This window comes from Callospermophilus lateralis, chromosome 2 (genome assembly GCF_048772815.1).
Source record: "Callospermophilus lateralis isolate mCalLat2 chromosome 2, mCalLat2.hap1, whole genome shotgun sequence".
Taxonomy (NCBI): Eukaryota; Metazoa; Chordata; class Mammalia; order Rodentia; family Sciuridae; genus Callospermophilus; species Callospermophilus lateralis.
Genome location: NC_135306.1, coordinates 197,016,390 through 197,028,933, shown reverse-complemented (window position 1 = coordinate 197,028,933; position 12,544 = coordinate 197,016,390). Strand labels below are relative to the sequence as shown.

At 39.1% G+C, this 12,544-nt stretch overlaps 1 protein-coding gene across 1 annotated transcript in view; it reads right to left on the bottom strand.

Moving 5' to 3' along the window:
• Positions 1-4,189, bottom strand: part of LOC143391807 (fatty acid desaturase 2-like protein FADS2B) — a 30,435-nt gene extending 26,246 nt beyond the window's left edge. The window contains exon 1 of the mRNA XM_076844560.1: positions 3,869-4,189. Within this exon, the coding sequence (XP_076700675.1) occupies positions 3,869-4,189 (321 nt within the window). The remainder of the gene's footprint in view (positions 1-3,868) is intronic.
• Positions 4,190-12,544: the final 8,355 nt, after the last annotated feature.

Sequence of the window (12,544 nt, the reverse complement as noted above, 5' to 3'; positions counted from 1 at the left end):
ACACGAGAACTCCTTAGGTCAGGGGTCAAGGTCCTCTGTCTCCCTCCTTCTGTTTCTTTCTTCCCTACCTCTCCTCTAGCTTTATCTCTCTCCATCTTCTCCTCTTCTCATCATCACATAAGGACAGTCACTGACATTAATTGAGCACATACTTTTGGCTAAAATTGTTCTAAGGAAAGGAAGTGGTTAGTGTGGCATGCCTCCGCTGTTTGGGTGCTTGCTCACGACATGAATTATGTCTACACGCCTCCCCTGGGCTCACCTTTACTTCCCTCATGCCTCAGCCTCGTTTCCATGGGCTCCGCTCATACCCAACCCCATGGAATTCTCTCCTTTGGAATTGCACGCAACTCTACGTTTTTCTACTTAAGAGTCACCCAGATTATTGAAACAAACTTTTTCCTTATATTTTTTAAGCTTTGGTCATCCTTTCCTTGTTGAGTTCACTTTTGACTCCCACAAGAAAGAACTGGAGTTTCTCAGTGTCCCTTCCAGAGTGTGATGTCCAGAGATGAGGAGTGGGATGACCAGAATTCAGGATAATAAACCTGCTCTCTTTGTTCCAAACCAGCTGCCTTCGCACCCATTACAAGATTGCGTTTACGTTTTTCATGGAGGTTGGTGTGCAGTGTTGTCTTATATAAAATTTATGGCTGTCCCATTATTCATATGTAGGTCTTATCATCAAAATGCTTTGTAATCTTCATTTTACTGATTGCAAAATAGCTCACCATGTTGCAGTTATATGTAATACTTATAATAAATTCTCCTTGTTGGACTTAGAGAAGGTTTCTGGATATTCCTGGGTAGGCTTATATAACTGAAAAGAACTAGGCCTAAACTCTAGCGCTGTGGCATTGATTTAAAATCATACAACTGGAATCAGATAACTCATGTGCAATAATTGGAGCTTATGTGCCAATTTTGTTTCATAGACTTTTTTAGCAACATTCCTTGGAGAATATTAGAATCCTTCTTGGAAGAATGAAGTAATAATCAAATAAAGGAATTTCCATTTATTGAGTATTTAATCTGAGAACTCTAAGAAGCACTTTATTTTATCTCCACTGCCTTTAAATAAGACAGGGCTGCAGATACAGCTTAGTTGGAAGAGTGCTTGCTTCACATGCACAAGGCCCTGGGTTCAATCCCCAGCACCACAGAAAATAAATAAATAAATAAACAAATGAACAAACAAACACAGATAAAGGTATTATCATTCCCATTTTCTAATTAAAGAAACCAAATCTCCAAAGTCTTAAGCAACCTCCTTAGGATCTTCCAAGTAATTGTGGAGTTTAGATGCAAACAAGTCCTGATTTCTTTCCAAACTTGTGCTTTCAACTATTAGATTGGACCCTAACAAGGACTTTAACTAACTGCATGAATGAATGGATTAATGATCCATGGGACAGACCACTTGGGTATCATTATCCAAGGAAATCTCCTGTATAATAAGAGAAAGGTACCCCATCTGGGGAAGTGCAGCCATAGGTCCAAGACTGGCACACAGTGGGCCCCACTTGGCAGTCAAGGCACAACCTGCAGACACCTCATATGTAACAGAGTGAACTTCTGACCACAGGTACCTCTGACTTGATGCTTCTCCATCATATACCTTTCTGTTTCCAAACCAATTCCAACACAACATAATCAGCAGACCAAGTTGATGGCAAACAAACATAATAATCCCATTTCAGAATATGGATGCTGGGTATTATAACAATATAATAGTAGCTACAGTTTACTCAACTTTTACCTAATGTCTGATATTATGCCACACACTGAACATACATTCATTTACTATAACCACATAGAGAGCACCATTCTTACTTTGCAGACCATGAAACTGAGGCTCAGTAACTTTCCCAGGTTCACATAACTAATTCCAACCCTCGGTTTCCCTCTGAATAGCCGGCAAGTACTGAAATTGTCGGGACTCTTCTGGCATTGTTAACTATCCTGGAGCCATTTTCCCTTGGAAAATCTTTTCTCTGAACATTTTTAGATTTATTTTCCTAAAGACTTAAGGTACAGGGCTGACTGACCATATGTTTTTCTTCCTTGGCATATTTAAATCCTAACAGGCTATGGGTATTTCTCTCTAAGGTTCTGGTGGTTACCTTTATGTTAATCAATTCTTCTTCTTTGGCTGGAGTTGGATGCAGAGGTATCATGATTTGCTGACTCCAGGGGAATAAAAATCATTAGCAAATTACAAATGCATCATGGGCTGCTTCAAACTCAGTGAAGCTGTCCATTATTTAAACATGGTTGGAAACCCATGTCCTTACCAACACATCCTTTGAGTTAATTCTGTGACTTGTGTTAGCAAACCTCCGTCCATATTTTCTCTGAATTGTGGGCAGTGGGGATGGGCTATAAAAGGGTATGTGGACTTTGTTTCATTACTTATTTGTTAATCTTTCTCCTGTTATTCTCACTTTTTTTTTTCCATCTCACTTTTTTCAATTCTCTACTCTAGGTGTCTACACAGTGTGTATCTTCCCAAAGGACATGATACTCCCTTTCTTTGTCACAAGCGTACACTCATTTTCTTAAGAAGAACAAGACCTGGGCAGAGCAGAGATGAGAAATTGGAGAAAAATTGAGATTTGAAGAAAGGAGAAGTTGGTAGTATAAAAATGGAGATCTTCTATATTTTACAAAGTTGTCAGGTAGCTACAATTTCTGTTATTATTAGCACATATCATGTACAGACTAGTGCTTAGCAAAATGATATCTCCAGTTGTGTGTTTTGAAACCAGTTGGAGAAGTTATATGCTAATTAGTGACATCAACAGGTGTAATAAAATAAAAAATCCCAGGTTTAAATTTCTGTTCTGTCATATCAGTTTTCTGACCTGGAATTAGTGGTTTTCCCCCTCTAATCTTCTGTTTCTTCATCTGTACAATGGTGGAAAATAAGATTCCCAGTTGAGAGAAAACAAACAACCTTATAGAATATTTTAAAAGGGATTCTTAAATGCACTTAAGAGTTTGGAAGACCTCCTTATCAATAAAAGGAAAATTTGTTTTTTAAAGAACCAAGTGTATGAGACTTTGTGGTTAAGCTTATCTCATTCCAAAATTTGGCACTAACAGTTGCTGGCTGTGTGACACATTTTTACCTCTTTGAACATCAACTTTCCCATCTGTAATATGGGAATAATATTCACCATCCTTATGGGGAGCTTTAAGTGAGTTGGTGCATTTTAATGCATTCATAAGTAGATTGCATAATTTTTGTCATAGTAAATGAGTTCCTGGATGCAGTAGAGCTTTGCAGAAACTAGAAGTCCAGGTTACTGATGTTTTTCACCATAATTAATGTTTTGATGCTCAATAAATGAACTGCTTTCTTTCTTTTAGACACTCTAATTATAGGAGTCTTAGAAGTATCTACTTGGGTGAAGATATTTTTCTTTCTAGATTTCACTCATTTATTTGTAACTTCTTATAAGATAGTGATTCCACTTCAAAACAAAGCAACAAACAAACAACAACAACAACAACAACAACAACAAAAACCAACCAAATAGCAACAAAAACAAAATAAAACACAACCCTAAGGACAAAATGAAATCCAGAATAAACAAGTACAGTATCCAGTATGTACATATGAGTTTATCCCAAACTGGAAGCAGATGACAGGTAGACCTTGATTCCTCATTTGCTTCCAATTTCTTGTTAGAGAGGAATCCTGAAAAATTGGTTTGGGAGGAGATGATCGGTGGCAGAGCCTGAACACGTAATTGAATGCTTTTAGGAAGAGAGCCAAGATCTCAATCACCCAGCAACTTGGAGGCAGAGAGAGGGAGAAAGAGGGAGAGAGGGAGAGAGGCTTTGGAGTCTTGGAGTTTCTTACCGTGGCGTCTTCCCCAGCATAGTGGTTGAGGACCCGGTGCCCACCAGGATGCCTTTTGGCCCAGTCAGTAACATTATAAACTTTTCGATGGATTACCAGCCACTGGTCGTTCTCCTGATTGTGCCTCTGGATCTCTTGCCAGGTGTACCTGTTGAGACTTTCCCTGAGCCCATTGCTCTTGCCGTTCGCTTCCTGCTTTCCACAGCCATCCGTTTTCCCGTTGGCTATTGGTTTCCCATTGGCCTGGCGCATCCCATCTAGGTGCCCTTGACTCCTTCCTGCCAGGCTCCCTTTGTCCTCAAGCTTTTCTTCAAACTTCATGGTCATTAGATCCTTGGGATTATCTGGGTATACTCCTAAACCCTCCAATCCTCTGCTTGGACCACAGAATGACTGCTTTTCTTCCCTTTCATTCCATTGAGGTATGATGCCTCCACGGAAAACTTCACAGCCTGGTTGCCCCTTCACAAATCTGATGGCGCGCCCCTTCCCAGCGGGTCCTTACTCTTGTCTGTTTTGAATCTTTTCTGCTCTGAGGGAGGCTAGGCTACCTTGCTCTCTTCACATTTCTCCCTGCTGGCTGGCCTCTGAGCAGCATCCTCATTCATCCTTAAATGTCCCTGGGCAAAGAGTCTTAGCCAATGGCAGACGGGCAGAATGTTGAGTCCCGCCCTAGGGGGCGGGGCTAAACTCTAAGCAGTGATTCTCCGGCACCTTATCCGGGTGGGTTGGATTTTCCTGCTCTCTGACGTGCCTGTGGATGCAGACATTTATTTAGGTTTATTAACTCGACATGTGAGCAAAAGCTTTCAAAATCTTCAGGGTGACACAATGTTTGGTGGACTTGGGAAATGTTCTTTTGACAGCTGTCATTTCAACCAAGGACTTTTAAATAGTGTAAAACTTTTTTTTTTAAGTTTTATTTTATAATATATACATATTTAAAATAGCAAAAAAAACCCAACCACTAAAACACCTAATTTGCATAAGCCAGTTTTTTCCTTTCTTTTCATTTCCCTTTGAAAATTGACTAAATCTTTCAACCCATTTGAAGGTAATAGCAAGGGTTGTTTGCTAAAGCACATGATGGTTTACAAAGTCCCTGTCACATGTTTTAGCTCTTTTAATCCCACATCAATCTCTTGAGGGAGGTGGTGTTAGTGTCCCATTTTCAAATAAGAAAACAAGGTTCTGGAAGTCTCAGGTATCATGCCAGAATCCCTGTGAACGAGGGCTAAACTGGTGAGTGAATTCAGGTATTCTGACTGCACATTCCAAACTGTTTCATCTTATTCTCCACACTTAAGGGTTTTTGTATTTGTAAAACTCACTTGACCTGGTGGTTAGAAATAAGACAGAAGCGATTCCAGGGTACAGAGTGATTTATTCTAATAATAAGGGACAGAGGGACTTATTTCAGTATTTTTTATAATTCTGAATAATCAGAAGTGGCCTTAATGTTCATCAATAAGGAAGAACTATATTAGTTATGTATATAGAATGAATATTATACAGATATTAAAAATAAGTTTGTACAGAATTTTTAATGGAACATATTCATGCTTGCAGTACAACAAAGGAAAAACTAGTCAATAAACTGGTTACTGAATGGGATGTTATTGGAAGAAAATGTTCCCAAATATTGTCATTAGTTTTCTTTGGATTATAGTGCTATTGAAGATTTTGTTCCTTTGTATTTCTTGTGGTATTTACAAAGTTTTATTCAAATAAGTATGTTATGTTTATAATTTAGAAAATAGTTTTTTAATTGGTGCATAGTAATAATACATAAGGGTAGGATTAATTTGATATATTCATACGTAAACTTAACATAATTTGATCAGTTTAATTCTCCAGAACTTCCCCTTTCCTTCCCCTGGTTTCTTTTCTCTATTCTTTTCCCTTCTATTTTCATGAGATCTCTTTTTTCCTTTTCTTTCTAGATTCCACATATGAGAGAAAACATACGACCCTTGACTTTCTCAGTCTGGCATATTTTGCTTAATATGATGCTCTCCAGTTCCATCCATTTTTCTGCAAATGATATAACTTTGTTCTTTTCTTTGATGGAATAAAACTTCATATATATATATATATATATATATATATATATATATATATATATATATATATCTCACATTTCCTTTATGCATTCATGCATTCATCTCTTCATGGTAGGGAAACAAAGAAAGAAAGATAAATCATAGATTTTGAAGCCAGATGGATCTGGAATTATATTTTGTTTTTTTAAACTTTATTTAATTAATTAATTAATTTATTTTTATGTGGTGCTCAGGCTCGAACCCAGCGCCTTGCATGTGGTAGGCGAGCGTTCTACCACTGAGCTACAACCTCAGATCTTGGATATATCTTAGCTCTATCAGTTATTAGCTATAGAACATGAATGAAATTACTTCTTTGCACTTTGTGTCCCACCTGTAAAGTGAACGAATAAGCACAATTTTCAAGATTGCAATGAATTAACCCAAATTCCATAATAATTATGGAAAACCTCAGTAGTTTTCATGATTTCTGAATTGGGATTAGCTAAATCCAATATGTATCCATTTAGTATAGGTAAGTTATATGCATAAATTCATGGGAGTTTGAGGACAACCATATGTTTGGCACTTTGATGGGGGTATCTCAGGGGCTTGGCTGGAGCAGTTTTCTAGAATCTCCTGTGATGTGGTTTTACTGCGTCATACCATGCAGATACACTGGTGGTAGAGGTCTGTGAATACGTGTGGGGTAGCTAGAGACCTTCATTTCTCTCATTCTTGAGTATAGTGAGGGCAGCTTTGTCTCCCTCTTCATGTGCAAAGTGTCCAGAATGCTCAGAAAGTACTGGTAATGGGGTTTTCTTAGCTAAAGTCCTCAGTATCCTTGGCCCCTGTTAAGTCTCCTTTTCAGAATGGATGTGAGCCTGTCAGAATGTGGCTGGGTATATGTGGGCTGTTCAGATCTTCCCCAAACATGGAGGGCTCTGTCTCTGACACTGAGAGCTAGGTCTTCCTCCTCTCTTCCTCATAATGCTCCAATATGGAGGTTTAAAAGTTAACGCCTTTCTTTAGATGTTAACGCTCAAGATTGTTAAGATTAAAAAAGATATGTTTAACCTAAAACTTCTTTTAAAGATAAGATTCTGAGATATTAATCCCACGAAGAGTTTTATGAAAAGGTGGCATATTTTTTTCCAGTGCAAGGTGAGCCATCCCGTCATTTATTTACAAATCTAATCTTTTAACCTGTATTGAGCAGCTTCTAAGGGCAGGGACTTCTGTGGGCTGGCACTGTGACTCCAGTCCCTTTTACTATCTTAAAAACAATTGAGTCTTTTTGACCTGTCACTCAACAGGAAATCAGAATGGGAGTTACTCCGACTGTACCATGCCAATTATTTAGGAGATTCCAGGCAGAATCTCTGCATCAGACCAGTTCAACCTTCAGAATACTGGTGTGCCCACTGCTCAGCCTGGCAGTGGTTGGAGACATTATGGAAGTTGATCTGCCATTGAAGACCTTCTTTTCCATTAATTTAGTCAAGATTTACCAATAACTTAGTATTTTCTACTTTCCATGCTAGATAACCTAGAGATGAAAGATGGACAAAACTTTCTTTTCTTTGTATGGAAAGCTGCAGGCAAGAAACAAAATGAATAAAGAAAATGCACCCCCATCTCCATGCATTCAGTTTTTTTTTTTTTTTTTTTTTGTAGAGAGCTACATAGCCAGAATTCAAAATAAGGACCAATAATTCCCATGTTAGGAACTTGGACAAGCACCTCAACCTCTATGTTCTTCTGAGGTCTCATTTTAAAAACATGATAAAGCTAATAATACTTGTGCCTCATAGATTTTCCTTTGTAACAAGTAAATATGGTACTTCATGTATTTTTCTTTGTGACAAGTAAATATGTTGATTTATGTACAGTGCTTCAGAAAATACCTGAAAGTTCTCTATAAATGTTAGCTGCTGATATTATTCTTTTTTAAAAAAACATTTTAATATTCATATAATTGTACTTACTTATAGGGTATGGTGTGATATTTCACTACATGTATACAATATAGAATGATCAAATCAGGATGATTGGTATATTCATCAAACTTATTTTTGTGTGCGTGTATGCCACCATTAAAAATTCTCTCAAGTATCTATTTTGAGATACACAACTAATTGATGTCAACTATAGTTATCCTACCGTGCAATGAAACATTAAGAGGTTATTCCTCTTACCTAACTGTACCCTTGTGCATATTAACCATCATCTCTGCACCCTTCCTCTCCATGCCTCTCCCAGCCCCTGTAACCACTATGCTACTCGTTACTTTAATGAGATGTGTGTTTTAGTTTCTGCGTAGAATTGAGGATGTGTGGTATTTTCCATCTGTGCTTGAGACATTTGACAACACAATATCCTCCAGTTTCATCTATGAAGCCACAAGTGACAGGATTATATTCTTTTTTTTTTTATGGCTGAATAATCCTCCATTGTGTGCAGATAGCACATTTAAAATCCATTTTTTCTGTTGATGGGTACTTTGATTAATGCCACTTTGGGGTTATCAGGAATGGTGCTACAGTGAACATGAATGTTCAGGTGTCTCTTTGACATACTTGTTTTCATTTCCCTGTTCACTACTAACCAGTAGTACTGAAGCCAGAATTAGGCAGGTAGTCAGTTTATATAGGTAAATGGAGTCAGGTCAGATCAAGGAAGCTAATTTGGGTGAGTCCAGAAATCTGGAGAGGGATTGAAATGCTAATGCCTTCAGAGCTCTTCTGCCACCCTTATCAAAATAACCTGCCCCTGCTCCAACCTGTTGCTAAGATAACCTGCACCCAGGATTGTCCCTCCCTACAGAGAGTTGTTAATTACACCCCCTTCCTGCCCAGGTCACACCACCTTGTCCCTTTGGCCCATCTGCTTCCCATATTTTGGCCATCCCACTGAGCATCTCCTGGTCCTCGTCACGTAGACAGGAGAAAGAGAGATAAAGGAAGAGAGCAGGAGAACAAAGGAAGCCTAAGAAATATGAAAATGTAGGACACCCTCACTTCTTGGGATGCCAGGATACCAGCTATGGCCCCCTTCTCTCTCCAGGGAGAAGTTTATGTCACCCCTTTTTAAATAAACCCTGCTTTATATGCTTGCCTCGGTGTGCTTCTCTAATGTTACACTTCAACTTGTGGGGGAGCAGAGCTCATCATCATTAACCAGCAGTATCAGCAAGATTGTTGGATCATAGGGTAGCTGTATTTCTAGTCTTTGAGGACCCCCATACTGTTTTCCATAATGGCTGTACTACTTCACACTCCCACCAGCAGGGTGAGAGTTCCCCTTGCTCCCTTGTCCTTACCAGCATGTGTTATCTCTGAGTCAACAGAGCATTCAAAGACAGTGACATTTCATGAGCAATTGCTGATGATGGGTTCTGAATCCTTACAATATTTCTCTTTTCCTAGAGGAAATGAGAAGATCATCATTTAGGTGGTAGGAAAAATGACAGACATACATCAGAGAAAAAAGTATCAGGCACAAATCACAGATTGTAGAAGCAGGCTGATTTTTATCCTCCCATTCAGTGGGGCCTGACTTTCTGAACTTCACACATACTTGTCACGATGGGCAAAAGGTGCAACTTATACAGTCAAGGGAGAGAAATAAAAAAAGTCCATAAAGAATGTCTGCCCTTTTCAATGTTTTATTCACTCAAATTAATACAGTTCATTCAATAGGTTCTTAATCAAGAAAATGACAATCTTTAATGCTGGGCACTGCAATAGACATAATCAATTCAAAGGACACAATTCTAAGTTAACTCTAAGCCCTGAAAACACACTTAATCATGATGGACTTGTTATAGACATTCCCTCTGCATGCTGAGCTCAAGTACCAGATCTAGAGTCTCAAGTCTTAAGGCCTTAAGTCCAGCAGATGCACACTCACTCAGACCACAGTGATCGGATCAGGAACCCATGGAAGATTCTCCTGGCGTGGAGTTGACATCCGGTTGAGGAGCTGGTCATAAGGAGAAGTTGCTCTTCTCACAAGGGTCAGGAGCTGCTGTAGAGTTTGAAAGTGGTGAGGACAATGCAGAGGATCAGGCAGATGATGAGAAGAGTTGGGATATCAGTCCAGGTCCTCATCAGGCTCTCTGGCGTATGCATCAGTGTCAGCTGATCCTAATGTCTGTTCATTTGTTCCATAATTTATACTAAATTTTCGGGGCTTCTGCTCACCCTTTAAGCCCCTATCAGCTGTTACCAGGGTTCTTAGCGACATCTTACGTTATAAAGTCAGGACACCTGGTTTGGTGATTTCTGCCCTGATCTCATACCTCTTGACTCTTATCAGGCCAAAGGCAAATAACATGTGACTTCACCCTGACTCTTATCAGGGTTGTAGAAAGTGACTTGTCTTTATCAGACTATGACTGACATGTTGGAGGGCTTTGTAGGCTGGTGCCTGGTGGGACTGTAGGTTTATTTAAAATGGAGTTACTTAGGCTAAGGCCATACTTACAGTACCACTTTGGAGCTGTTTTCTAGGCTCATTGTTTTCTAAATCAATAAGTGATCATTCTCCAGCAGTGTAATATCACACCCAAACAAAACAAGTCAAACTTATGCATAATCCTGTAGCAATGTCCTTAAAACCAGAGTATTCCTCCTTTAGGTAAAAATGAAAACCATTTAAAAGGAATCTGTGGCTGCTCAGTTACTAGTCTATGCCACTTTTGGGTCCTAACAATTCAAACACTATAGCTAATGGAGAAGAAGATCTTTGAGTCTGGTCTTAGCACTAATAGAGTTGTTCAAGCCTCATCCATACTTCCTTCTTAAAAGCTGTACATCATCATATATCACATTCTGAGAACCTCAGTTTTATTTTCCATCAAATTGAGTGTAATGCCCACTCTGCCTATCTCTAAAGAGCTGTTGAGACTTAGAAGAAATAATGGAGGTGGAAAAATGGTTTTAATGTAAGAAACCTATTATTATGATAATTGTAATTTTAAAATGAAAGCAAGATATTCCATGTTCTCCATGGGAACTGTTTCAACTGGATGTTGCAGACAGAAGAATATAACCATTCTTCTTAACCAGAGAACCATGTAGAAAATTGGCTTGAGAAAAAAGGGGATTCGGTTCTTCTGTTGATTCCCTACCTGCCCACAGGTCTGTTTAAAAAGTGCTCAGAGCTCCCCGAGGTCTGACATTATGTACGTGTGTGAGCACAGTCATCATTATAACTGGCCAATCTGCTTTCTAAACGGGTTCTTTTAACTTGGGCACACCCTGGCTTTGTGTGTATGAGCCACTGTGCAAACTGCACACCCATTTTTCTCAGGGCAATTGTTCTGAAGCACTGCTTTATCATTTCAACAAAATTTGTTTGTAAAACACTGCAATTAGCTGTTGGTGCCTTGGGCCAAAAGAGTCTCATTGTTTTGAGGCAGACATTCTGGAAGGACTGCTTCAGCTGGTCCCCTATCAGCCTGTGACTGGCTGGCCTGGGCACTGCCATGGGCAAGATTCAAATGGGGCAGCTCGGCTTGGTTTTCTCAGAGACTCAATACTACCCTTTTCTGTCCTGGTCTCAGCTGTGACTTTATCTCATGGGGAGAAAATACAAATGGAGGTCTATTTCCTGGGACACCCGAGACTGCTTAACCGGTCAAAGAAGAGATGAAGAAAGCCAGAAGAAAGGGAGGGATTAAATGCTAGAAGAAAGGGAAGGTTGTTTTTTTTTTTTTTTTTATCATTCATTACTCAATTTGTAGAGTCTAGACTAGGATTAGGTCCTCACCAATATTTGTTAAGTTAGAAAATAATACACCAACAAATGAGTAGGGGTTCATACCTAATTTCAGGATTGACAGTGACCTGTAGCTGGTCTCTCAGTGAGAAAGAGGAGGTATTTGATAAGCATTTGCTGGCATCCCTCATATTTACTTATTTCATTTTACTTAATTCTCAAAATAGTGGCGTGTGAGAAGTGTTAGCACTATTTCTCCTAAAGGAAAGAAAAAAATCAAGCCCAAAGAGATTAAATATGCTAGAGGCTAGATAGGTTAAAAGCAGGAGGGATGATTCTCTCATACTTAATATTTAAAGACTCTCTTATATTTAAGAAAAGTAAATGCAGGACTGGGGCTGTGGCTCAGCGGTAGAGCGCTCGCCTAAATGTGCAAGGCCCTGGTTTCAATCCTCAGCACCACATAACAATAAATAATTAAAATAAAGGTATTGACAACTACAACTAAAAAATAAATATTAAAAAAAAATAAAAATAAATGCATGTCCTAAGGGTTATGCTTCAGATGGCTTCAAGTGATTGGTTAGCGAGATTTTACTTGCAAACTTTATGGCGGTTTTACTTCCGGCTCACCTTGATTTTGGGAGGTGCTGTAGGTTTATCCTGTGGTTTTATGAGGCCTTTGGCCTGCAGTCTTGATTTGATAATATTTATGTGATATCGTTTATCCTCCAGAATTCAGGGGTCACAGTTAGGTTAGAGATATTTACCTACTTTTCCTACCCACCTATGTAGATGCGTAAGGTGGAGCTTGTGGGAAAATAAGAGTGTAACCTGACTCACTGAGACAGGCCCCACAGCAGATGCTGGCTCCTCCTTCTCCCCTCCCCTTCCCTCCTTCTTCACCTCT